This window comes from Hippocampus guttulatus, chromosome 16, assembly GCF_054856545.1.
Source record: "Hippocampus guttulatus isolate MCC_2025c chromosome 16, RoL_Hgut_1.0, whole genome shotgun sequence".
In the NCBI taxonomy this organism is placed as follows: Eukaryota; Metazoa; Chordata; class Actinopteri; order Syngnathiformes; family Syngnathidae; genus Hippocampus; species Hippocampus guttulatus.
In genome coordinates this window covers 11,599,935-11,627,888 of record NC_141276.1, presented here as the reverse complement: position 1 = coordinate 11,627,888, position 27,954 = coordinate 11,599,935, and the positions used below count along the sequence as shown (strand labels likewise).

At 44.0% G+C, this 27,954-nt stretch overlaps 2 protein-coding genes across 4 annotated transcripts in view; one reads left to right on the top strand and one right to left on the bottom strand.

Moving 5' to 3' along the window:
- The first annotated feature begins 244 nt into the window (after positions 1–244).
- On the top strand, positions 245–16,363 carry srebf1 (sterol regulatory element binding transcription factor 1). Of its 3 annotated transcripts, XR_015103178.1 has the most exons (20): positions 245–587; positions 2,046–2,621; positions 3,385–3,560; positions 3,646–3,786; positions 4,457–4,675; positions 5,631–5,745; positions 5,929–6,086; positions 6,376–6,589; positions 6,920–7,104; positions 7,251–7,512; positions 7,618–7,784; positions 8,033–8,201; positions 8,531–8,639; positions 9,156–9,265; positions 10,760–10,892; positions 10,997–11,162; positions 12,023–12,244; positions 14,405–14,516; positions 15,215–15,856; positions 15,933–16,363. XR_015103178.1 is itself a non-coding variant. In XM_086132667.1 (19 exons), the coding sequence occupies exons 1-19, from the start codon at positions 482–484 to the stop codon at positions 15,433–15,435; spliced, it is 3,558 nt and encodes a 1,185-aa protein (XP_085988793.1). In that variant the 5' UTR covers positions 245–481; the 3' UTR covers positions 15,436–16,363. The 3 variants fall into 3 exon arrangements, 2 of the variants coding, with proteins under 2 accessions (XP_085988793.1, XP_085988792.1); XM_086132667.1 differs by having other exon boundaries at positions 15,218–16,363; XM_086132666.1 differs by having other exon boundaries at positions 15,215–16,363.
- Positions 16,364–16,724: 361 nt separating this feature from the next.
- rai1 (retinoic acid induced 1) overlaps positions 16,725–27,954 on the bottom strand; it is a 62,638-nt gene continuing 51,408 nt past the window's right edge. Inside the window, exons 3-5 of the mRNA XM_086133559.1 lie at positions 27,785–27,878; positions 26,075–26,124; positions 16,725–18,774 (exon numbers count right to left, since the gene is read on the bottom strand). Coding sequence (XP_085989685.1) covers positions 18,766–18,774; positions 26,075–26,124; positions 27,785–27,878 — 153 coding nt within the window. The 3' untranslated portion in view covers positions 16,725–18,765. The remainder of the gene's footprint in view (positions 18,775–26,074; positions 26,125–27,784; positions 27,879–27,954) is intronic.

Genomic DNA, 27,954 nt, shown 5'->3' with positions numbered 1-27,954 from the left:
GTTTCAGGAAACATTTGAGTTTAGATTCTGTATGTAATTTATTAATGACATCATCGTGGCAATATACTTACTCTTCTGTAAAGCGGTCGTCTCTTTGCCTCCACGTTTTGTCACAAAACACTGGTAACAACCAGCGGGGGGCAGGCTAAATACGGAAGGGATTTGGCTGCTGTGCTTATGATTGGTTGGATTACCTGTCCGTTATCATCAAGTGAGGCGGGCGAATTTGGCTAAACGCGATGTGGTGAATGGGATCAGTGTTTGGTTTGACAAGTTTCCCTGAGCCATCATGGGGTTTGCACCGGCCAGCTAGTTGGCGGAAAGGAACAAAAAGTTATCCTCCACCGCGTTTGGGTACACGTTGACAAATGTAGCTACCCGAGAATCTGACGAGTATTCGCGGTTGGGAGATTTTACCCCCGACACCCCTCCAGCATCGTTTTATTTTACACTGGAATATCGTAAAAACACACCAGCAAAGATGAACAGCTTGTCGTTTGACGATCCTTCGTTGGATAATCTGGATCCGACATTGTCACTCAATGACCCCAGCGAGATTGACACAGCCCTTCTCAGCGACATTGACGGTAAGAATATTGTATTTTCACAAACAAAAACAGTCAACGCTTACTAATAGCATCATCAGCATATCAGCCAACCTCTTAAAATAACGCTCTCAGTAAGTGTTTCAGGTACGTCCAATTTGTTTTTATCAAAAAACAAACGTTAATAAAGAACATGATGAAGCGTTTACATTAGGACTCAGTGTAGCTTTGTTACAGCGAGCTAATGGGATGAACCATACACGCGATACATGTACTTTTCGGAGTGGTTTTCAGTGATTGTGTCATTTAGAAAATGCGTAGAAAAGCATGATTAATTTGTGGAATATATCATGTAAGGATTGGCGAAATGTTTTTTTTGAGAGAGCATGGCTACCGTGCTCGTGACGGCGCCCCGCCCCCAGCGAGTTTTCCAGACGGAGGTTACTAGCGTTCGTTTCCTCCTGGCGGGGTCACGGAGCCTCATTTGACCGTAATTGCACGGAAGTCCATTAAACACAAAAAGTGATACTTGCCAAACCTTCACCGGCTCACACTTTTTGTTCGTTTGTTTAGTGGCTCAGCGCGTTATTGTGTAGTCGCTGCTTTGTAAAACGGCTAACCCATATTCGCTTGGCCGTCATTCAAATATATATCTAATTCTAAACACTTGAATATCAATCCCAGATGTAGACCTTTTTATATTATTGGGAAACGTGATATTTTTATGGCTAAATAAAAAAATTACGTCACTCTGTAGACCTGAGACGGTGTTTCCACCCTCCATGTGACCGATAGTAACCTCTCTGTTATACCCTTTCCTGTCTTGGCCGAGATGCGCTGTGATTGGTCAAGAGCGATCGCCTCATGCAAAACGCGATTGCAGTTTTAAGAAGCACCCAAGCCGGCTGGCTTGCTTGCACGCAAATAAAACTCAACAATGATCTGTTATTATCATCAATTATCGTGATGGAAGATTTCATATTGAGAGACATTAAAAATATGTTAGCGGAATAGTTTCTTCTTAAACCGATGCCCCACTTATGCAAATTAGAACTGTCAAATACAGTTCAAGCATTCCTCATTTTGATATGAATAAAGAATTATGACCTAGTTTGCTCAAATTCAGAATAGGTTTGTTGAATCGCCTTGATTCTCAAATGCACTTATCAAATTACACATTTTTGTTTTGCTTTATGACAAATATTTTGTTGCTTGATGAAGACATCATTCATTTTAGGACACCAGATATGAATGCTTTTACTTTGGCAGCCTTATTTTGTACATTTAATGGAATAAATTGCTGTAGTGGGAGAAAATGAGCAGATTTTTGCAATTTTTTTGCTCTGTTGTAAAGTTAAGCAAATACTTAACGGCAAAGTAATGTAAAATTGTCAAATGTTCTGTCTGTAGTTCTTATATTTATTGTTGTAAGTGTCAATGTAATACACTGGTATTATTTTCAGTCCATCTTTCAATTATAATCATGCTTTTGATTTTCAGACATGCTCAAGCTCCTCATCCACCAGGAAGGAGAACTTGGAGACCTCTTTGATAACCCTCCATACACAGGAGGACCCACCACCAATATGGAACTTCCTTGTCTTCCCCAGGCCGTCACGTCGCCCACCACCCTGCCCACCACAACTGCACCTCCATCCACGTCTTGTTCTTCCTCCTCCATCTTAAGTAGCAGCCCCCACCTGGATGCGCTCCTGGGCCCTCCCATCACCCGCAGCTCATCCACCCCAGATAAGGCCTTCCAGCCTAGCACCTTTCAGCAGTCCCCGCTGGCCCAGGTTTCCATCCCCACCCCACGACAGCAGCCGGCGTCCCTGCAACAGGCTCACACTGTCACACCGCCCAAAGTGGAACCGCCCCAACCTGTTGTGGGCCAGACTGCTCCTGCCTCAGGAGCTTCACCTCATGGATCACCGGTTCCAAACCCTGCATTCAGCAGCAGCCCTCCAAAACTCTTCACCTCCCCTTCACCGCCTCAAACTCCCCCCGAGCCTCCAAACCAGATGCAGATGCAACTTCAGAACCAGACTCCGAACAGAGGACAGAACAGCTACATAGGTTCATACTGTGATGATTTATCTTTACGGTTAATTCTTTGTGATTTATGTTATAGTTTCGTGCAATGCAGGTTCCTTCACTTACCATGGCTACACTTGCATTTCAAGTCCTACAGTCTTCCCCCATTGAAATTAAAGGAAATGCCATTAATCCAGCCACCGCAATAAAATCAAGAAAAAAAAATAAATATTTTTTAAATTAGAAAACAAGACTCTATAATAAAAAAAACCCTAACATCTCTGAAACATCAATTTGCTTTAGAGAACATGTAAGAGGTTACATTATATGAAAAAAAATTGAATGACCTAAAATTTGAGACTTAGTGTTGTGCCATCACTATCACTAAGTACAGCAAGTTCCATTAAAATCAAAATCCGCTTGGTTACATTGTCTTTTTTTTGGGGGAGGGGGGGTTGTCATTTGGCACGGAATGACCCCTTGGCTATGTTCCTGCTGGACTTGTAAATCGCTTTCAATGCTCAAATCTAAATTATATTTCTAATGTTAGCTGTCATTGCATGGTGGCAATAAATATCCATGAGCTTGATAGTTTGCAGTTCCACACTGACACGATCAGCCACGCATCAAACTGCAAAGTACTGTGTCAAGTTGATAAGACAACAGAGGTGACACATTGAATGCTGTTATCACATCCTTATTGCAGATAACAGTTTACCTAGTGGTCCACAAACATGTACCCATTAACTGGCGCCCATCTGCTGGGATACGCTTGCTGATTGTGGCGCACCTTGCACATTTTCAGCCAGCAGCCCCGGCAGCGTGAGCCACCCGGTGGCCACCTTATCCTCCTCGCCTCCCAAGGTTCAGCCAGTGGCGATTCAGACTCCGCTCCAAGGATTGACCGCCACCTCTCCTTTGCTGGCCACGACAGGAAGCCCGCCCGCTGCGACGCTCACACCCCATGTCCAACAAGTACCTGTAAGCATACACAACACTTGAAACGATTGCCACTTGTTGTTAGAGTGGACACGTGGAAAAAGATCATCATAAATATGTTTCTCAGGTGTTACTGCAACCCCAGTTTATCAAAGCTGAGTCTCTGTTGCTGACCACGCTGAAGCATGACCCCTGCATGGTCACCACCGTGGCCTCGCCCACATCGCTGGCCACTACTACCACACCAGTTCAGAGTGCGTCACTGCAGGTAAAAAAAATTCACAACATTTATGGAGCCAACTAGGCACATAGTAGGCTTGCAAAGTATACATACCAGTGCTAGAAAAGTGCCGTAATATCTTGCACGATAGCACATGTTTTGAGTACCAGTGACAGATGATAGACTACTTCAGTAACAGTATTCTCGTACTCTAACTTACCTTGTAGCAGACGTGTCCACATTTTCAGCATGACATCTCTGATCCACTGGTGAAGGGACACTTTGATCCTCTCTCATCTATAACTGCTTCAGACAACAAAGTGTATGCAGAAAAGTGGTGAAGATTGCACGACTGTCTGTGTCCTATGTGTTGTGTTGTGTTATTTTGACTTCAAAATGGCGCCGCGAGAGTGGCTGCTTTCATAACTTTGCTGCTGTGAATTGGGAATTTCTCCATTGCGAGACTGATAAAGGTTTTCTTATCTTTTCTTATCTTATGCAGGCATGGTATCAAAGACAAAGTCAGCATTTTGGTTTTGTGACAGCACATGCACTGCTCGCTGTCTTTCATTAAAAAAAAAAATTCAAAGTGGTCGGGAATCGCTACGTTAAGCTAACCTACATGATTGAAATGTTATCCGTTTAGTACTGCTTTCTTAGCATAGAAGTCTCAAGATGTTAACGTCACAAATATAAAGTCCGCTCTGTGTATTCCAAGGCGTTTGTGGGCGGCGGCACCTTCCTGACGACTGTGCCAGTCATGGTGGATGCAGAGAAGCTGCCAATCAACCGCATCATCAACAACTGCAAATCGGGATTTTTGCCCGCCAAGGGGGAGAAGCGCACGGCCCACAACGCCATTGAGAAGCGCTACCGCTCGTCTATCAACGACAAAATCATCGAGCTCAAAGACTTGGTCGCAGGCACTGAAGCCAAGGTGGGTTACCTCATCCGTGTTACCGTCTCAACTTTACCGGTTACATTTAAAGCCGCGGTAAGACTTAAGATATCTGATAAGAGTTTATTTGGGACATCGTTATCAGATACTTGGCCAATAAAAAAAATGTATAAACGGTCACATCCCTCTGACAAATAAAGACATTGCATCTGGATTTTCCGTTTCTGTCATATGCAGTATGGATGCGTATTAGTCAAGGTGCCAATATTGTACGTCTGTGTACTTGATTAAAAAAAATGCTCTACCACACACCAACTGCATATTATACTGCATAAAAAGGACGATGAAAGTTATTTGGGGGCGGCATGGCTCGGTGGTAGAGTGGTCGTTTCCCAACCCAGAGGTTGGAAAAGCGTTGTGTTACAGGCTACATGTAAGTAAAATGTGTGGCAAGATTATTAGAGAAACATTTGAAAAAAATTGGGCTTTTAATGTTGCGGAAAGAGTGCTATTTGTATGAAACCTATGGCACGTTCAAGAAAGGGTTCTGATTTTGATAACAGTGTATTTGATTGAAAGGAAAACACATTTTCATTACATGTAATGGGTCTTCAGTGCATCCCAATTAGTTTTATTTATTTTATTTTTTAAATGAAGGTATCCTAAAACTTTGCCTGAGCTGATTAAAACGTTGAGACAAATATTCCTTGTTGAGTTAAAAAAAAAATACTCCCAACAAGAAGTCAAGCGAGCTGGAAAATGCCGTGCTATGACCCAACAGTATTGATTTGTTTGATGTTATCGTTACAGTATATTCACAATAATCGTTTTATCCCTTGTTTAATGTAGTATAGATTTTAAAAGGGATGTGTGGTCGTCCGCAGTCGGATGTGACTGGATTCTGGAGGAGAAACAAGGGGAGAACAACCTCTCTGACTGACGTTAATTGTCGGTATCGTTTAAAAAAAATGTCTTCTTCTTTTGTGTGTCGTAGCTCAATAAGTCAGCTGTGTTGAGGAAAGCCATCGACGTCATCCGTTTCCTGCAGCAATCCAATCAGAAGCTCAAACAGGAAAACTTGGCATTGAAAATGGCGGCTCAGAAAAACAGTATGCACTCGTCTTGCCCTTTCCCTGCACGAGATTCTTTTCTTGTTTCTCTGCAATTTATAGCAGTTGACCTTTTTATAACGAACTCCGAGTGACAAGGCCTTCTTCATAAGGCGGACGCTTTTACCTCCCTGCGCCTGATTGCCCCTTGAACTTCTCATTTTGCCCTCATCTTTACTGCAGAGTCTCTCAAGGACCTTGTTGCCATGGAGGTGGACGGCCCGGCTGACTTGAAGACCGAGTTGCCCACACCGCCAGCGTCGGACGTGGGCTCGCCTTCACCCTTCTCGCATTGCGGGAGTGATTCGGAACCCGACAGCCCGATGGGAGAGGATACCAAGGTACGGTGACGCTCTCTGGTAGTACCTTGCAAGTTTACGAGCCAAAAGTTAACGTGGGCTTTAGATACCCCAACGCTCAACTGAAGTGGAAAAAAAAAAATGGAACTAGTGTAATGCCCTGGCATGTGGGCAAGGAGCGCCTCAGTTGCAGACACACTCTCAGCCTTTTATTAAGTAGCCTCGTGACAGAGTTATGAAAGTCACAACTAAACTTTCTGCACTTTTTAAATAGTTGTTTTGCTTTTTTTTTTTTAACTTGAACGCCTCTTTGTCTTCTTGTGTGCACCAGCCAAACGTGGGCATGCTGGACCCATCGGCGACAGGCAGCAGCGCCGGCGGCATGCTGGACCGTTCTCGCATGGCGCTGTGCGCTTTCACCTTCCTCTTCCTCTCCCTCAACCCCTTGGCCAACCTGCTCTGCTCATCCGGCAGCAGCACAGCGAGCAGCGCGGCCGTCGCCCCCCATCACGCAGGCAGGACCGTTCTGGGCTTGGACATTGCGGGTAAGAGAAGGAGACGATGACTATAACGATATTTCAAGGGACTATTCAACTGCAGCCATTTGATCTTTTCTCTCTTTACACTCTTTGTAGTAAATTTAACATGGAAAAACACTTTGATCAATCACAAGCTGCTTGTAACGGTCGAATTTTGTGAATAGTAAACAAAAAGTAAATAGATTCCTGCATTGTATTTTGGACACCGTGGGCCACCAACAGTGGCGATGAATTGAAAAATAGAGTAAATTAATGTGGAGGAAATAAGGCAAACCGGACATGTCTTACATTGCACTAAGCTTGGTGTCTGGCTATTTACGGGAATGTTCTTTGCAGCGGACTCATGGGGCTGGATGGACTGGATGCTACCAACAATTTTGGTGTGGCTTCTGAACGGCATCTTGGTGTCGGGAGTTCTGATCCGCCTTCTGGTCTATGGAGAGCCCGTAACCAGACCTCATTCTGGATCATCCATCTTGTTCTGGAGGCACCGCAAGCAGGCTGATCTGGACCTGGCAAGAGTATGTATCGCTGAAGGAGATGAAATGGCTTTCTTGATACTTCAAAATAATCCTGTCATAAGGTTGTGACTGTGAGAAATATTTCCACGCCAGACCCGCAGTTGGTGGCCTTGTATTGTTTATTAATTCTGTCTTGTGTTTCACAGGGGGATTTTGCCCAGGCCAGTCAGAACCTTTGGACTTGTCTCAAAGCTCTGGGACGTCCCTTACCCACCTCCCAGCTTGACATGGCCTGTGCCTCGCTGTGGTCCTTGCTCAGATTCTGCCTTCAGCGCCTCTGGGTGGGCCGCTGGCTGGCTGCCCGGGCGGGTGGACTGCGATCTGACCGCCCCCTGCAGGAGGATGCTTGCAAGAGCAGCCGAGATGCTGCGCTGGTTTATCACCGCTTGCACCAGCTGCACATGACAGGTTGGCTCTCGAATACAGGGTGACTTCCCCTTTAAGGGCGCGTTTCTCAACTTGAAGGAAACAGATTGCAATTTTGATTCTCCTGCCTTGTAACTTGACATGTAGGTAAGCTGAATGGTAGCCACCTTTCAGCCGTGCACATGGCTCTCAGCGCGGTGAACCTGGCAGAGTGCGCCGGCTCATGTCTGCCTGTCGCTTCGCTGGCTGAGGTGTACGTGTCTGCGGCGCTCCGAGTCAAAGCCAGCCTGCCAAGGATCCTGCACTTCACCTCTGTGAGTGCCCTTTAGTCGGCGCTCATTCGTTTAAGTCACGCTAATGTCAGCAAATATTTTTCGCCAGGTTGCTTGTCACATTTTGTGTACCTTACAGTTTTTAAAGTGGAGTAGTCAGGATTTCTTAGGGATTAGTACAAACTGAACAACACAAACCAAAGCACGATTGATTGGCTATTAGTGTCAAAAGCTGTCGAGAAATGGTTGCCGTGGGGTAATCCATTTGTTTTTTTTGTGTTTTTATTCAGCGCGTATTCCTTAGCAGTGCACGTCAGGCGTGCCTGTCATCTAGCGGCAGCGTGCCTCCAGCCATGCAGTGGCTCTGTCACCCTCTCGGCCACCGCTTCTTTGTGGACGGGGACTGGGCCATTCGCAGCATCCCGAAAGAGAGCATCTACAGTCAGGCAGGCAACACTGGTAAGAAGAGACGTGATTTGCATAGAGGGATGGGTGATGAATGGATTTTTGTCTTTCACAATCGACATGAGCCATCCCGTTATTACATTTTGAACATTTAAAATGGGGGTGTGGCTATTACATAAAAAAAAAATCCCACCCATGAATCAAGTTATTAATGTTACATTAATAAACAACAATGCCAATCCAAAATATGCATGTGAGGTACATAGTATTTTTTGGGGGGTACTTGAAGGCCAAATTGCAAGGTCCTACCAACATGCAATGTTTTCTGTTTATAATATGCAAAGTGGTATCTCATGCAAATGGTTTGTTGACACTCTTTGCAGTGGACCCTCTGGCTCAGGTGACGCAAGCCTTCAGAGAACACTTGCTGGAAAAGGCTCTTTACTGTGTCGCCCAGCCAAAAGGAGAGAAAAGCACCAGTCAGGGCGAGGGGTGAGCAAAGCACTTGGACCAGCTTTTTATACACTCACGATATCCTGTGTGGTTTATGAAAAAAAGTATACAAGCAGCCACAACATGCTCATATCAATAAATCATAATCGATTACAAGAGCTGCATCAATTTACATGCATTTACAAAGGTAATAATTTGTTTTGGTATTGATATTTTGTCCATACAGGTATGTTTTTGTGCAAGTGGGCCTAATGGACTGTCTTCTTGTTGAATATAAATGACAGAAAATGTCCACTGGAGAATATGGCAAATATTATTCAGATAAAGTTATTTTTAAAAAAGTACTGTCATTGAACCTACCTAGCTAAAAAAAAGGCTGTTTTAGATTTCCATTTCGGCAACATCTACAGTGCAGAAAAAGTCATTTTCCACTCTTCTTTCCATGCATAAAAATACACACATGTACAACCGATGATCTGACGTGCGTTTGTTTGTGACCGATTTCATGCTTTTAATTTTTTTATGTTTGACTTCATTGTTCATATCTGTCTTCAGAGAGTATGCGGATGCTCTGGAGTATCTGCAGCTGCTGATTAGCGCCTCTGACGCAGCTGGTGCCACGTCCCAGTCCTTTGCTATCGGTTCCAACATGGCCACTGTGACGGGTAAATGACTTCTCCTGCAACTACTACAAATAATAAGACGAATAGCAAGAACACTATACTGCTGTCGGCGCGAAGATACAGACCGAACCTAGCCGTGAATAGTGAAATTCCGCAAGTTAACTTTGCCTGTTGGTGCCACAAGATGGCAGCAAAGGACTACATTTTTCAAAAATTATTTTGCCCAGGAGTTGTATTTTACAAGAAAATAATTGTTTATTGCCGGACCAAAGAAACCATTATTGGCAATGGAGATAGTTTTTCGATATGTTGTGAAACCCGAGAAGCTTTCGAGAAAATAGATGGATGGGAAATACATTTTTATTGTCATAAACAAAACGGCGCTTTTACCATGTAATGCCAAAGTTTCTAGCTTCACTGTTCAAAAAAATAATTCCCCTCTTCTTCTTCACTCTTGCTTCCTGCTGTCTGTCACGACCTGCCCGCCGCTTCCATTTCGCCTTAATATTCCCAGTAGAAGGCGAGAGATAACGTTGATTTTCACATTTGGGCGATTGAGCGGACTGATTTTCACCCTCCCACAGTTTCACTCTGTACTTGCTGATCGCTCATCTGAGGGGGGGAAAAAATGAGGGGGGCTCAGGGAAGGCTGGCGGGCCAAATGGGAGTCATCTGCTGGATTGCTTCATCTATCTTCGGGCCTGTCAAATCAGTGATCACCTTGAGCAGGGGGAGGGATGGACGGCACGGCGGGGATTTTAATGGCAGACTCTTCTTGGCACTGACTTGGTGTCGGCATCCGGCGCGTGTTGGCCCCGCGTCTAAATGAAGTACTTTGCTCTCATAACCGAGTCGTCAAAATGGTCTCTGGTCTCATCATGTTGTAAGTTTACCGGAGGGCTCTGACAGATTGATTCAGAGGTCAAACACAGACAGCAGATGTGTGTCGCCGCTGTCGTGCATATTAAATTCCACCCTGGGCGGTGAGTGACTCCAATGTCGGACCTTTCGCCGTCGTCACGGTGAAGCACGCCGGTGGTGGCGGCATCTTGCTCCGAGATTATTTGTTAGTCAAGGTGTCACTTATCAACAGTTCCAAATAGCAATTTTGCGACACCTGAAGAATTTCACCTTTGAGCAGTGACACAGAGTCCAAATGAACAAATGAAAGCCTCCACCAGACAGAAATGAGTGTTTTGCGATGGAGTCATAGGTCAAGTCCAATTGAAAATCTGTCATTGCACGCTGAAACATTTAAAGCATATGTGTAAGATTATTTTTAAGTGTTTGCTTCAGGTGTTTTTCTTTTTCAAATGAATTGCCCGAACGAGATGTCACGTTAGGTTTTTTAAAATATTATTTCTCATTTCATGTTTTTTAACATGCTAAAAATCCTAGTACCATAACATAGGTGTAAGATGTTTCCGTTTTTTTAGTAGTCAATAACATGCTAAATTAAATATATTTTTAAAATTGTTCATTTTCCAAAAATTATTCCCCAAAAAAAAAAGAACCATTTTCTGTCCTGTCTTCTAGGCTGCGACCCCCACTCAAAATGGTGGTCCTCAGTCGCCGTGGTGATCATCAACTGGCTCCAAGGGGACGACGCGGCCGCGGAGAGGTTGTACCCAACTGTCGAGCATTTGCCGCGCACGCTGCAGAACGTGGAGTGAGTGGGTTGTGTCACGTCTCCCTCGGTCCCACGTCGCCGCCATCGCCCACACTGACCTGCGTTTTGTATGTGTGTGTGCGCGCCTCCTCTCACACTGTCAGGAGCCTGCTGCCCAAGGCTTGTCTCAACACCTTCCGAGCGGTGCGGGCTCTGCTGTCCAAGCCTGAAAACTGGCAGTTGAGTCTGAGCCACAGCGACAAGGCCAGCGCCCTGCTCCGAGACAGCCTCAACCCGGGTCCGCACTCCCACAGCTCCAGTTTAGACAAGGTACACACACTTACAAGCGTGCAAATTTGTTTCCCATGAAAGTTGTTGCTTATCACTCCCGAGAGGGCACTCTGCGTGTGTGCAATGGCATCTGTCTTAAAAGTATAAAACATGCTCAAGCACGCACGCAAATACTCGGTGACAGATGCGCCCGCACATGGCCGTGCATTAAGTTGTAAACACGGGAAATTGCCTGGACAAATGCATCATCACACACACACACACACACACACACACACACACACACACACACAAGCACACACCCTACGGTCCTTATCGGAAAGTCACACACGTGCGCAGCAACTGGTGCACAGAATACAGTTATTTTTTTTTTGGCCTGAGCTGTGGTGCATTGTAGTTGCATTGCATGTGTGTACGCTAAGTGCAATGTTCCTGCAGTGCAACACAGAGCTGAGCTTCCAACAGCCAATCACCTCAGAGGAACTCAACCCGCACATTTTTTTAAAGCAAGAAAACATTGGATGTACCAGTACTAGCCCAAACAAGGTGCTCTGATTAATATTGCATTTGTGGAAGAAGAATTCAACCATATAATTAATGAGCGTATGGGTAGGTGTCTTGTTGGGAGAATTCATTATCTGGTGCTTTCCGGAAGTGACGTCAACTGGACAGTAAAAAAGTTAGGTTAGATAGATGTGGTTTGTTTACAATTGCATTACTGTAATGCTTCGGTGTGAAAGGAAGTGGTCAGCCACGTCAGCATGTTTGCATGCAGATTCCATGTATCCTTTAGCGGAACCACTTCATCCTTACGAGGGTCGCGCGCGTGCTGGAGCCTATCCCAGCTGTCTTCGGGGAGTAGGTTCATTTTTGCCAATCCGTGCACATTTTCTCTGCAGGTGGTACAGTTGCTGCTGTGTGACTTGCTGTTGGTGATGAGGACCAACGTGTGGCATCTTCAGCAGCAGCAGGGGGCCAGTGCGGCTGGACTCGGCCCGGTGGGTCCCGGCGCAGCCTCCGCGGGGCTCCACCAGGCCTCCCCGCCCGAGCTCCAAGGCTTTCAGCAGGACCTCAGCTCCTTACGCAAGCTGGCACAGAGTTTCAGACCCGCCATGCGAAGAGTATGTCCAAGTGCTCTTGGGTTTACTTTACCTTAATTTCTTTGGTTGTTAGCATATGTGATTCGCCAAAATAAAATACTGGATTGATTGACTTCAAAACAGTACAATTATAGGGGTGTTCACACGGCAAGATTTGGTCCGGTGCTACGCCGGGGCTGCCCCAGTAGAGCATTCACACGTGCAAATTAGCGCCGGCGTAGCCCCGGAAAACAGCTTACACTGGACCAAATTTGATTCACCTCAGGGAGGTGGTTTAAAAATTTGCTCCAGAGCAAATGCTCGTTTGCGAAGCAGGACCAATGTAAATTTGCACGTGTGAACGCAACTGGGTTAAATTTGCTCCAGAGCAAATGCTTGTGAAGAGTTTACGTACGGCGAGAATGCGTTGCTTTCGTGCTCTGTCGGACTTCCGTCATGTGTTTGTTTAATAACGACACAAGACTTGGCTGGTAACATCTTTCCTTTTGTAGGAGACTGGACTGTCTCAGAGTTGTTTGTGTAGTTTGTTCATTTGTTGTGTGTTCACAACCCCCCGCCCCCCATATAATTTATTTTGTGATTTCCTCTCTTGATTTTCTGTTTGGCGCATTACGTGTTTGCTTTTCTGAGTGTCATTGAAGTCATCGTTGATTTACGTTTTCGGGGGCGGTCACTCTCGAGCAGAAGGCACGGAGACCGAGAAGGAGAAGGACGTGCCTGTCCACTAGTCGCTTGAGTTGTGTATACACGTACGTTTTAAAAAGAACCAACACGACAGCTCATTTGTTTTCTGTCGTTTTGCTCCGCTGCAGAAACTGCCGTGTGAACCCAAATGGGGCTGCACCGACGCTGTGCCGGTGCTGACACGCTCAGCGGCTTTGTACGTGTGAACGCTCCACAAAATTTGCTGCGGTGTAAAATATATCGCAACAAAATACATCGGTGCAGCGCCGGAGCAAATGTGTGCCGTGTGAACACCCCTTCTGTCATTGATAGAGTCCAAAACTATACCGTATGCCACATTTATACCATTTACTGCACACCCCTGCAACATTTTCTGCTGGCTGGATTAAAAGTAGTGCTGTCAAGCGATTTAAAAAAAAAAGTGAGATTAATTAATTAAGATCTGTAATTCATTGATCTAATTAATCAATATTTTAATCTTATCTAAAAATTGCTGAGAAAACCCCTATTTTCATTTTAAATTCAATACGTTATTGAGGCAGATCAAAATATTGACATCACAAAAAAAAGTGGCATTATAAAGTCTTAAACAGGCTTGAACAGATGCAGTCTTAGCCATTTACCTTCTGCGGTGTTTGAGATGAGTCCCAAGTCCTACCTGCAACCTTTAGTTTCGACCACAGGGGAATGTCAATGTTGTTTTTTTTTTTTTTTTTTGTAAATCCCCAAATAATTACAAAATAAAAATAAAATAGAACATCAAGTCCATAAAAAGTGTTTAGGTTAACATATCAAAAACAGTAAGAAGACTTTTCTGAGCAATAAAAGTACTGAACACTGAATTTGCTTCGAGTAATAAAAAATAAATAAGAGACCCTTAAATGACAGTGCTGTAAATTAGCACTTAAGAAATAACACAGTTCATCATTACAAAATAAAGTGCTGAAATAAACATCAATCACTTCCAGTAGGCTACAGAGGACACATCAACTATGCCTCGTGCGTGGGGTGTTCTCGAGTTTAGTTTGCCGAAGAGTTTGCTATGGCTCGCTATATTGCTAACGCTTTTGATGCTAAAGTTAGCAGTGGCTGCACTCGCGACTCGGTGCTTTGTATTGATGTGCTGAATAGGATTGTAATTAATTATTCGCAATTAACAAGATAATTCGACACCTTGAATTAAAAGCCATTTGGGCCAATAATTAACACATATTTCAGTATTCTGACAGCGGCGTACAAACAAGTCGCCCTGACCTGAGGGTTTTAAGTAATGTTCCTTCAAGGGCGAGTTCACATGATGTTTGAGGACAGATTGTGTAAAAGTGTAGTTTTTTTGCTGAGCTGTCTGGTCACGCTCGCTTGCACGCACGCACACTCACACTATTTAAGTTTAAGTGTTTTAAGTGTTTGGTAGCAGCGCTGCTGGCAAAGCTGAACATTCAGTCTGAGTCACCGTTACTTGACTCATTTTGCTGCGTTCTCTTGTCCCTTCTCCAGTTGTTCCTTCACGAGGCCACAGCCAGGCTGATGGCGGGGGCCAGTCCCACGCGCACGCATCAGCTCCTGGACCGCTCGTTGCGACGCAGAGCCACACCCGGAACCAAGACAGGTGTGTTGCTTTCCTGATTAAAAAAACGATGATGTCACAAAATCGCAATCGTATCACAGCTTTTCATTGGCCCAAAGTTGAGGTAGGGAGGAGTAACTCCTTTGTTATGTTTCTTTTATTAGCCACGAGTGCCCATATGCAGTGACAGGTGTATGCATTTAAAAAAAATGATATATCATTTATGTGGATTGCCTGCTATTGGCTGGCAACTGGTTCAGGGTGTCCCCCGCCTACTGCCCGAAGACAGCTGGGATGGGCTCCAGCACCCCCCGCGACCATAGTGAGGATGAAACGGTTCGGAAAATGAATGAATGAATGAATATATCATTTATCGTATCTTAAGTTGTGGATCCCAACAATACCCCAGTCCTCAGTTTGAGAGCCCTTCTTTTTGCCGGAGAACGATTGAAACTGCACAAAATCATCTTGACAAATGAAATTGAATGAATCCATTATTCAGTCGAATGTACAGCATCATAGCTTTTGTAGCTAATACTACAAATGCCGTGAACGATGTGCTGTTTGCTAAGGCAAGCTGGCGCCTTTTTGGGGACTTTCTAAAAACTCTTCATTTTGGCCATCTGAAGACTCCGCCACACATCGATAATCATTTGGAACACGCTGTGGATAGTGTAGCTGCGGCAAGTGTTTCAGAATTCCCAATGGCTATCGCTGGATCTTGCCTTTTTGTGTGACAGAAGAATGCGAGACGCGCCCGGGCCAGCGCGAGCAGGCGGAAGCGGTGATGCTGGCGTGCCGCTACCTCCCCCCGTCCTTCCTATCAGCCCCCGGCCAGCGGGTGGGGATGCTGGCCGACGCCGCCCGCACGCTAGAGAAGCTGGGAGACAAGCGCACCCTCCACGACTGCCAGCAAATGATCATCAAGCTGGGCAGCGGCACCACTGTCACAAACAGCTAAGAGACCCCCCGGCCCCATTCTCCCCTCCCCACCCAACCAACTGAAAATCACAAAACAAACCACAAGTTCTCATCTGAAAACTGACTTGCATTTCCCCACCTGGGCACTTTTTGGATGAGGTCGTGATATTTTTGGATTATGAGCAGAATATAGGAAGCAGTTCTTCTCCCAGTATGTCTGTCCTAGTGTGAGTCCAGTGCAGTGCCACAGTTTGACCTCAGAGAGGCGCCATCACATCCTCATTGTCATTGGACAGTGCAGTGTGAATGCCAAACGCTTGTGTGCCAGTGAGTGAGCGAGTTTGTTCTTTTTATTTGCCCGGAGGAAAATGACCATATTTGGTCCACGTGCACTAGGGCCCCCCACCCCGCCGCCAGGCTGATTTCAAAGAGATGAGCGAACGACGCGATGGCTTTAAAAGGTGATTTTCCTAGTGTTTGTTTTGACGTGTACATAGAATATTAATAATGTATTTATAATGGATTTTGATTCAGCAGTATTTGGCATACAAGAAACGCTTAATGCTTCCTCGGAAGGCTGCGCTGCCATGGCGATTGAGCGTCGGCAAGTCATCAAAGTGACATTTTTTGCGGGTGACTCAGTTGACCTTTCATAAAGCGCAGCATTTGTTGCTTTTTTTCTTTTCTCTCTCTCCACGCAGCTACACAACATAACTTTCCTTCCGAAGAGGACTTCTTCCTTGTTGTGGCTTCAATTTGAGGAGCACTTTGTCTTTCAGTGTTTTTAGGACCATGGATGCATCTTAAAACTGTAACAAACAAAACAAAAAAAACGATTTTGGTTTTTTTTTTCTGTTGCAGGAAATGCATGTTTGTGGGTGACACACACACATGGATAATATTTGTGGCTCCTTGCAATTTTCATCGCCATGATCCATGTCGATAATAAAACAAGTTTTTAGAATGAATGAGTGTTTTCTGTATGAAAATAGTTTAAAGTTTATGTATTCATTCACAAATGTTTGGGGGAAAATAAGAATCAGGCTTGGGAATTAAATTAATAAAAAATCAGAAAATAAATTCTATTGTTTTGAAAATCAAAATGTACATACATAGGTTTACAGACGCTTTATTATAATTGAAATGAAATCACAGTATCTTAATTTAGAAATCTTTTTTCAAAGTCACTTATGTTGGTCCGATTAATCGTTTCAGATTGAAGGATGCGATTAAATGGAAATCTCAACAATAGCCTAATTTGTTTAATTTTCATCTGCGTGTTGAAGGTGGTGCGTTTTGAGAAAAGACAAATAAAAAAAAAAGGAAGGGTAGCTTTGAAAGGTGCTGGTATATTTCAACACTGGCGGTACAAAAACATGTCCAACAAAGCAATGCTGCGTCATCGAGTTCAAACATGAAAATAAATAATGCAAAACAAAACAAAAAAAACAAGCATGCTCCAAATTAACAGGTGACATTCCAAAAAGAGGACATATCTTCATCAATGGATTCTTTTAATAATTTATAAGCAATAACATATTCCATTTTATAGAAAATAAACATCTCTAGGAAATACTATACACAGTTATTATTAGTACAGCACAATTTACATTTAAACAGCATCAAATACTTATATACACCATGAAAGAATGAGCTTCATAAAAGTTGAATGTTTGGCGTGGTGTTTTTTTTTTCTTTCTTCACTCATTTATTTGTAACGCATTTGAATATGTCGCGCGGTCTGTCGCGATAGCGGACACCTTGTGCGTGTCATCACGCGTGGTGGCAGAGGCTACATCGGAGACCACACGTGTGGCGTGGTTCTCGCAAAAACTGGATTCGCACATCGTGAGCACAGGAATACGAGTTCAGAACTGTACAGAAGAGATGCGGTGAGACGACTCAACCCCCGGTTGGACCCTTGGAGCCTTGCAATGTAAAGACAATGGCAGCTATTGAATATTTGTACCCTTTTTTTTTTTTTTTTGGTCACCTGTTTTGTTTTTATACTATTTCCCAAGAACAAAAATCGGATGTCAACCAAGGATGGTGCCAAGGTGTGGTAAATACATATTAATATACACTTCAGAAGATAAGAGTGTTGTACAGTGGTGCCTTGAGATACTAGTTGAATTCGCTCCGTGAAGATGGAACTAGAAACACTCAAATAGTCTTTCCTCATTGAAATGAATGGAAATGTCATTAATCAGTTCCAGCTTCCTCAAAGAACCCCCACCCTCCCAAATGTAATGTGCTTTTGAATAAGGAAACTAGCACTCACTAATGTTATACTTAATAGAAAGACAGTAAAAACATAATTGACTAAAATGTAAAACAATTTTTGACAAGCTTTTTTTTTTTGCCTTAATGGACATTGCATTTCTACTGGTGTCCCCGTTTTGGTCACCTGGAGGCAGTATAAGACAGACATTTATACTGTTCATTGAAACATCTCAACTCCTCTCAGCTCATCTGTGTAGCACTAATACTACTGGAAGTCATTCTTGACAGAGGGTAAAAAAATATGACAGTCCTGTTTTATTGTCTGCCTGCAGGTGTTGCCAAACTGTTCAACCACTTGCTGAAGAGATTCTCGCACCACGATGTGGATGGTCTTTCGCGTGAGCATTAAGCTTGAGGACTGACAGGCTAAACTACGTGGTTCTTTCTTTAGACAAGGTGTAATTCTTTTTATTTTGGAAGTCAACTACAACTTGGAGTGGCAATTAACAGCGTGAAGCCTTTTTCTAAGCTTTGTCAACGATCTTAAAAGTGGCTGATATTTAAAACATTCGCAAATTACATCACTTGTATCTCAAGGTGTCGCTGTCATCAAAACACCGCAATGATATTTTGAACCTGTGTAAGCGCATCGTCATGTACAGTTTGGTGTCACATCCAGTGGCTCATTGTTGACATTTTGTGTTGTAGATGTACAGATATGCACAGCAGAGTGATGTTTAGGAAGATCACGTATACACACACACACCTCTTTTGGCCGACACACAAAGTGGACAGATGGATGCGCCTGTCCAATCTCTGTCCGCCAGGTGTGGCAATATGATAGCAACCCATCGGAATGCCACACACACATTCGCATTTCAAGCAGACCCCCTTCCCGGAGTGCCTCAGCTCCCAAACGCAGGGTCCAGAACACATTCCGTTCCCGAGTCCTTGAGGAGATGCTCTCTCCATGAGCATTTTTCTCTCCTGTCTCTCAGAGTTCTCGCTCTCGCTTGCTGTCGGTGTCGGAGCGCCGCCTCAGGGAGCAGGGCCTGTCCGTCATCCTGTCCGTTTTTATAGGATTAGCTGGCTGTTAGGACAGCATTTATCTTTGCTTTGCTCCTGCGAGGTGGTCCACTCAGATATCTTACAAATCCTGTAGAGGGATGGAGCAGAAATGGGCGTGAATACAAGGCGCACACACAGACTTGAGCATTTTTGGGTTGGAGCACAGGTGTCAAAATCGAGACTTAGTGGCCAGATTCAAATATTATTACAGTGATCCCTCGCTCTAACGCGGTTCACTTTCCGCGGCTTCGCTGTTTCACGGATTTTTTTAGTGCAGTTTTTTAAATGCTTTTAACCCTTTAAATCAGAACGCGTCGGCGGCGCCGCATGTTGACAATACAGTATTTCCAAAAACTATTATAGTTATTTGTTGAAAACGTTTGTTTTTTTGTAATTGGGCCTGAAAACAGGTTTTGGTCTTTGATTTCATTGTACATATTGTTAAGTATTGTATAATAACTGTAAAAAAAATAATGTTCACTACTTCACGGATTTCACTTATCACTGGTTCTTTTTGGAACGTAGCCCCCGCGATAAACAAGGGATTACTGGATATCATTTTGTTGTCGATTGAGCGCAGTTTTCTGACATGAAGTGAAGTGAAGCTCGTCCCCCCAACATGAAGCACTGTCAACTGTCCCTCTTTAACCATCGAGGCAGAGTAGTAAAGTCGACTTGTCCGCTCGTCGATTGTCTCTTCAACCCTATCCAGGTGTGTCTAATGAAGTGGCCGCTAATTGCGCGCGCTTGCCATTCATCTTGCAGATCCGCCAAACATGAAATGCGGTCGGCGTGAGATTCAGCGACCCAGCAGGAACGCCCACTAATTGCACCGATGTGTCGGCGGAGAGGCGCTTACACATGACATGGCACGGATGATAAGTTGAGAAATGACTTTGCATAGAAGTCAATCACTGAGTGCAGAAAAAGCGGTAATCTCTGCAGTGATAATTTTACAGTTTACCGGCAGCGAGTCCCAGGGACTCGCTGATCAGAAAAGTATGAGTCCCATTATGCATTGAGAGAGTTCCAAATTTCGAATTCTGAAATGGTCTACTTATTCAATTGCATATGATAATAACACAAACAACAACATATACATACAATTATAAACAAATGTTGCAAAAATTTAAATAATTCAGGAGCAGGCCTGAGGATTTCGTCTTTTTAAAGTGAAAGCCGAACCCCCCCCCCCCCCCCCTCAACCATGTATAGTAAGGCATTTTTAGCCCCCAAAAAACGACCATGTACAGTAAGGCATTTTTGGCCGAAAACCCCCCCACCATGTATAGTAAGGCGTTTTTAGCCGAAAAAAACGACCACGTATCGTAAGGCGTTTTTAGCCGAAAAAAACTACCATGTATATAGTAAGCCGTTTTTAGCCGAAAAAAACGACCATTTGTAGTAAGGCGTTTTTAGCCGAAAAAAAACGACCATGTTTAGTAAGGCGTTTTAACCCGAAAAAAACGACCATGGATAGTAAGGCTTTTTTTGCCGAAAAAAGAGGACCATGTTTAGTAAGGCGTTTTTAGCCGGAAAAAACACGACCATGGATAGTAAGGCGTTTGAACCCCAAAAAACGACCATGTATAGTAAGGCGTTTTTCAACGAAAAAACCCCCCATGTATCGTAAGGCGTTTTTAGCCGAAAAAAACGACCATGTATAGTAAGGCGTTTTTAGATGAAAAAAATGACCATGTGTAGTAAGGTGTTTTGAGCCGAAAAAAACGACCATGTATAGTAAGGCGTTTTTAGACGAAAAAAACGACCATGAATAGTAAGGCGTTTTTGGCCGAAAAAAACCCGACCATGTATAGTAAGGCGTTTTTAGCCGAAAAAAACGACCATGTATAGCACTGCGTTTTTGGCCCAAAAAACCGACCATGTATAGTAAGGCGTTTTTAGCCGAAAAAAAAGACCATGTATAGCACGGCGTTTTTAGCCGAAAAAAACGACCATGTATAGCATGGCGTTTTTGGCCGAAAAAACGACCATGTATGGTCAGGCGTTTTTAGCAAAAAAAAACGACCATGTATAGTAAGGCGATTTTGGCCGGAAAAAAATGACCATGTATGGTCAGGCGTTTTTAGCAAAAAAAAACGACCATGTATAGGAAGGCGTTTTTAGCCGAAAAAAAAGACCATGTATAGCGCGGCGTTTTTAGCCGAAAAAAATGACCATGTATCGTAAGGCGTTTTTAGCCGAAAAAAACGACCATGTATCGTTAGGCGTTTTTAGCCGAAAAAAAATGACCATGTATAGTAAGGCGTTTTTAGCCGAAAAAAACGACCATAACATAACATAACATAACATAACATAACATAACATAACATAACATAACATAACATAACATAACATAACATAACATAACCATAAAAACGCCTAACTATACATGGTCGTTTTTTTGGGGCTAAAAACGCCTTACTATATACATGGTCGTTTTTTTTTCGGCCAAAAATGCCTTACTAAACATGGCCGTTTTTTTCGGCCAAAAAAGCCTTCCTATACATGGTCGTTTTTTTCGGCTAAAAACGCCTTACTATACCTGGTCGGTTTTTTTTTGGCTAAAAACGCCTTACTATACATGGTCGTTTTTTTTCGGCCAAAAATGCTATACATGGTCGTTTTTTGGGGCTAAAAACGCCGTAGTATACATGGTCGTTTTTTTTGGGCTAAAAACACCTTACAATACATGGTCGTTTTTTGGGGGCTAAAAATGCCTTACTATACATGGTAATTTTTTTTCCGGCCAAAATCGCCTTACTATACATGGTGGTTTTTTTCGGCTAAAAACGCCTTACTATACATGGTCGTTTTTTCGGCCAAAATCGCCTTACTATACAGTACATGGTGGTTTTTTTCGGCTAAAAACGCCTTACTATTTTAGCCGAATTTTATACATTTTATACATGGTCATTTTTCTTCGGCTAAAAACGCCGTGCTATACATGGTCTTTTTTTTCGGCCAAAATCGTCTTACTCTACATGGTCATTTTTTTTCGGCTAAAATCGCCTTACTATACATGGTCGTTTTTTTTCGGCCAAAAATGCCGTGCTATACATGGTCGTTTTTTTCGACTAAAAACACCTTACTATACATGGTCATTTTTTTTCGGCTAAAAACGCCGTGCTATATAGGGTCTTTTTTTTCGGCTAAAAACGCCTTACTATCCATGGTCATTTTTTTTTCGGCCAAAATCGCCTTACTATACATGGTAGTTTTTTTCGGCTAAAAACGCTTTACTATACATGGTAGTTTTTTTTGGCCAAAAACGGCGTGCTATACATGGTCGTTTTTTTTCGGCCAAAAACGCCTTACTATTCATGGTCGTTTTGTTCGTCGAAAAACGCCTTACTACACATGGTCGTTTTTTTCGTCTAAAAACGCCTTACTATACATGGTCGTTTTTTTTTTTGTTAAAACGCCTTACTATTCATGGTCGTTTTTTTCGTCGAAAAATGCCTTACTATACATGGTCGTTTTTTTTCCGGATAAAAACGGCGTAGTATACATGGTCGTTTTTTTTGGGCTAAAAACACCTTACTCTACATGGTCGTTTTTTTCGTCTATAAACGACTCATCGTTCACTTCAAAGAGCCAAAATCCTCAGGCCTGCTCCTGAATTATTTAAATTTTTGCAACATTTGTTTATAATTGTATGTATATGTTGTTGTTTGTGTTATTATCATCTGCAATTGAATAAGTAGATCATTTCAGAATTCGAAATTTGGGACTCTCTCAATGCACAATGGGACTCATACTTTTCTGATCAGTGAGTCCCTGGGTCTCGCTGCCGGTAAACTGTAAAATTATCACTGCAGAGATTACCGCTTTTTCTGCACTCGGTGATTGACTTCTATGCAAAGTCATTTCTCAACTTGTCTTCCGTGCCATGTCATGCCTGTTGAGTGTTGATTTACTTCACATTAAGAAACTACTGTACTAAAACATTAATTCATAAATGTATATCATATGCTTTTTTGTTTTTCTCAGTATAAATAACACGTACCCTGACTGTTCTACTCTTTGAATAAAAACACTTCATTCAAGCGTTAGGGAGTGCAAGGAGTTATGATGGAGGGGTGTTGCAAATCATGAAGACCTGCCAAGTGGTTGATAGCATTGTTTTATACATGTCCTCGGCTAGGCCTCAGCTTCAAAATCAGTCCTTGGTCCCTGGCCTTGGAGGCAAGTCCTTGGTCCTTGGCCTTGGCCTCTGAAAATTTCTCAAGTCCTTGGCCTTGGCCTTGCCTCGGAAAAATTTCCAAGTCCTTGGCCTTGGCCTTGGCCTCCGAGTCAAGTCCTTGGCCTTGGCCTCGGGTTGCCGGTCCTTGGACACAACACTGTCATATTGCCACATTTCAGAGGCTTCTCATTCCCAAATGCATAATCAGATTCGGACGGGAGGTGTCACGTTGGAAAGCCGGAGAGCTGTAGTTATCCCCAGACCTACAGCCCTCACGGGATAACAAACTTTTGATTTTTAGGATTTTTTTCAAAACGGTCAAAAATGTCAACATGTTCACATCAACTTGTTGGGACCCAGGTCATCTTGCCACATTTCAGGGGCTTCTCATTCCCAAATGCATAATCAGATTCGGACGGGAGGTGTCACGTTGGAAAGCCGGAGAGCTGTAGTTATCCCCAGACCTACAGCCCTCACGGGATAACAAACTTTCGATTTTTAGGAATTTTTTCAAAACGGCCGAAAATGTCAACATATCAGATGAAATTGATGTGTAATTACCATTGACTTTATTTTCTATCTCCACTTGAGAACGCCTTTTTGTTCTGACAGCCAAGAAATTACTTATTTTGCACGTATATTAATTTCTTTTAACCCGAACAAATGACGTTTATGCATGAGTGGTGGCTCTTTTATTTTGAAGGTGGCCAACGCCGCTCGCTGGCGGCACACTACCGTAATGCAGAGCACTGGCAATCGCAGTGGCGGCTCACTTGACTTCAATTTTGCGAGTGGAGGCTGGCTTGACCGCAGTCTTTCATTGCGTCGCCTCTTCTGATATAACTGTCCCCATTTGTCTCTGGCGCCCACGCAAACAAGCCGTTTTCTGTCTTTGCTGCCTCTCTACATATGCAACCAGCGTATAGGTGATCAGTTAATGAGCCTTGTGTTTGCACACTATGAGTCATTTAGCTGGGGGAGAAAACTGCGTTTTTTTTTTTTTTTGCTATTTCACCTTTATGTGTGTGTGTTCACAAGGCGACCCTTGGGTGTGGTGTTTGTAAGAGGGGGGGGTGTTTGTGTGTGTGTGTGTGCTAGGCTCTTTGATTAGGCTTTGCACCTTAAATTGGCACAGCACTGGCCTACACACACACACGCACGCATGCACGCACGCACGCACGCACGCACAGCCTTGCATCCCTCCACTGATGACAGCTCTGCCTCCTCCTGCTAACAACAAACCGCTCTCTTTCTTGCCCTCCCTTTTCCCTCCTCGCACTCCGCTGCCTTCTGCAGCTCAGACGTGGGAGTGGAGGTGAAGGGAGACGGCGGGGGGAGAAGTGAGGAGATAAGGGGAGGGGACGGATGAAAGCGGCATGACTGAAAATGGAAAAAAAAAAAAGGAGGCAGGAGCTGGTCGGGGATGAGAGGTGAACGCAACGAGCGAAAGCAGCAGGGGGGAGGTGAGGAGACGCCAAATAAGCCGAGCGAGGGAAGGAAAGAGAAACAAGACGAGAGAAGGGGAAGTGTGTGTTTGTGTGTAGCATGCGAGGCGCGTCGCAGGCAGTGATGGTGGGTGGGGTGTTTTGATCAAGGGCCAGCGTTTCATCACTGTCAGTCTGCGCGCGGAGGAGAACAGAAACAGGAAGGAGGGAGGAATGGAAGGGAAGGGAAGGGGGAGGAGGGGAGGCCGCTGCTGCCTCAATGCACCGATGCTCTCTGCTGAATGTCAGCCTCACACTCCTTCTCTACCCCCCCCCCCCCCCCCCACTGCCTTTGACCTTCCTCTTTGAGTCTGCAGTGAGGGACAGAACACCAGCAGATGACGTCTGGCTGACAGCAAAGCCACCCGTCCATTCATCCATCTTGCTGGCGGTTATGAGGGCTCCCTCAAGTGGTACTCAGAGTGCGCTATGTCGCGAAGTGCTTATCAACCACAGCATTTAACTCACCCGCGGCCGCGGATGTTTATGGTCGCCATTTGGAATCCAACCATTTACTGCCACCAGCGTGTGTCAGCTTGTCTTTGAAATTCAGCTTTGTAAAGCACCGCAGTGACGAACAGATTCCTTGGTGATGGCGATGTCGCATCCCTTTGGATTTGAGATCAGCACAGGTTTCGAGTTGAAAGCTAAGATTAGGGTTCATAGTCAGTTTGAGCCAGAGAAATGTTGGACAAGTTTCGGCATCTGACACTTGATCGGAGGGGCTTAGAGGTGCAACTAACTATCATTTTAATAACACTAGTCAACAGCAAATTTTATTCAGAAATGGCTTTACGTGCACTTAAATATATTTTTGACGCTGAGTTAAAAAAATGTCTTGAATTTTTTTTCTGGCATATCGAGTTTTTGGGGAGATTAGATTTTTTTTGTTTTTAAGTTTGTGCAATATTGATTTTATCATGCGTTGTAATTTATATGAAAACCTGATATGCTGGACAGATTTGAAAAAAAACCCTACTTGTATCTCTGATTAAATATAATAGTCAAAACCTGTTGAGCAATGTAATCAACAGGTCTGCTGATGATTTTTTTGGGGGTGGAATCCATCGTTTTATTTAAATGCAGCACTTCAAATTGACACTGCAAAAAATGTACTCCAGTTTCCCACCACATGAATGAGGGTCAACCTGAGAGCTCTGACCTCAACCCCATCAAATCCCTTTGCCATGAACAAAAACCGAAATTGTGAGCCAGCCACAACAGCGGTGATGTCATTCTTTCATTTTCACTTCCTGTCTGCTCCTCGAGAAAAGTGCTTTGACATTTTCCATTGATGCTTGTTGTTATTTGAAGCCATTACAATAACAGCGAATGTGCTCAATTGAATGCCACATGATTCCGGGGCCGCAAGGGCACAGAAGATAGCGACCACTTGAAAAGTGAAAAGAAGCCCCCCACCGACTGGCGTACACGCGTAGTCGTGCAAGCTGGCTTTTGTTCCATGAGGAGCGCTAAAAAGACTGCAAAATGACGAGACGAGAAAGGGGGGGGGAGCACGCCGAGAAAAATCGAAGCCGTCCGCTCAAGTGTGCTTGTGGGAACAACAACCTCTTCATCCTTTTTCGAATTCACACACACCACGTTTTTGTGTGAGTGCTTGATAGCGCCTCTCCTCCGCTCAACCCAGCCTTTCCCAAACGCATGACTCATGTTGGATCGCGTGGATTCGTGTTCTTTGTCTTTGGGGTCTTCCTTACCTCATGTTTGGGACATTTGATGGAGAAGTCATCTTCGTGGAATGTGCAGCCTGTATAGTTCGGGAGAAAGCAAAGACAAAAAAGGGGGAATAAGAACGACAATAGCAACAAGTTTAGCATTAGCATCTGAAACAGATGTGATTTCCAACACGATTGGAAAAGAAGCACAGAGGAAGTGGAGAGGAAAGGAATGAGGAGAGGATGCGAGGGGATGAGTTGCAGGGAAGCAGCCCCGTCACGTGTGGCTGATGCATTCAGCGGGAGGGAAATGGGCCTTATGCTGTGACCCCCGTCACCCCTGCCCCAGGTGCCTTGGCAGACTTTTAAATCTTCATATTCTCAGCATGACGTAGTCTCTTAACATTAGGTAGACCTGTGCAATATATCTATCCATCCATCCATCAACACTATTTATCATGAACAGGGTCGCGAGGAATTGCTGGAGCCTATCCCAGCTCAAGTCTGGCGGAAGGCAGATTACACCCTGAATTGGTCGCCAGTCAGTCGTAGGCACATATAGCAAGAAATGACTGTTCACAGCCACATTCACACCGCCACTGAGTGGGAACTGATCCCACGCTGCCCGCACACAGGTCCAGTGTGTGCAATATAATACATAAAAGCGACATATAAAAAATGGATTGCTTTTGACCCTAAAATATAAATAAGGCATTGAAAGAAGTGGAAATACAAATCATGGACCGTCTCATATTTCTATTCCTCTGGTCAATGCTGTGTGTGTGGAAAAACGATGAAATAGCTAAATCCATCCATTTTCACTAATGTCAGGGCCATTTTGTCCTCTACTGCCCCTTGCTATCGATTCAAATTGACGTCCAAGTGCCCTCGGGCTTACATTGCAAATGTCACATGACCAAACCCTGAAAAGAGATGAGCTCTGACATTCGTAATGGGAGCCCATCGACACAATGACGTCAATATCAGTCAAAAGTGGAGGACCATACAGGACAAAATGGCAGCACCCTCAAATTGATGAAAACATCAAAATGAATCCGCTGATTCACTCATTCACTCCCAAAGACGTATTTAGATGTCTTTTCAGACGCCACACATTTAAACCATTTTCAGACCCTTTCAGACAGTCAATATAAAATGAGGAGCTGGGATTAAATTTGTGGCGTCTGAAAAGACATCTAAATACGTCTTTGGGAGTGAATGAGTTAAAGTCTAAAGAAGAGCTATTTAATTTTCCTTATTTTATGTTTACTTTCACGGCAAATTTAAACTGCATGAGAACATCTCGAAGCCTTTTTTGGGAAGATTTGTTTACTATTTTCCAAACAGCTGATTGTTGTGTCTCAAATGTTTGCTCACAAGTCACATTCAAAATAGATAAATGAGCTGCAGAGAAGGATGGACAGCTTTTGTGACGCATGCCGACCTAAAACCTGCACATTCGGCCATCTTGGTTGCAGAATGAATGAACGACTAAAGCATTTGGATCCGCCCTTCCTTTTGCTATCTCCGGCTCGTGTTTCCCTCTCAAGCACCTCATCGTCCTTCTCCTCCCACCATCATTTAAACCGTCCTCTTTCCTCCCCTTCCTCATCTCCTGTTTATCGCGCTCCTCTCACCAATGTCTCACTCCCCTCTGCCAGTATTCGTCCCACCCCCCCTGCTCAGCTCTTTTTTTTTTGAAGTCTCCGTCTTTTTGGGGGCAACTTTTTGTCTCCCGCTGTGTTCTCTTACCTATCTCTTTGGCGCAGACGTAGTGGTATTTACGAGAGCAGCTTCTCCAACAGCAACTGAGGGACGCCCCCGCAATCTGGCACTTGTGGCAGCTCTGGGGTTAGTCAGATAGATGGACATATGGCCAAGAAACAGAAAAAGTGACCAAGCACGTATAGGGATTAAAGAAA

Coding starts and splice junctions, on each gene's coding strand:
- srebf1 (XM_086132666.1), top strand. CDS start 482: ATGAACAGCTTGTCGTTTGACGATCCTTCGTTGGATAATCTGGATCCG. Junction 4,676..5,630: donor TCGCAGGCACTGAAGCCAAG/GTGGGTTACCTC, acceptor TGTGTGTCGTAG/CTCAATAAGTCAGCTGTGTT. Junction 7,105..7,250: donor CTGATCTGGACCTGGCAAGA/GTATGTATCGCT, acceptor TGTGTTTCACAG/GGGGATTTTGCCCAGGCCAG.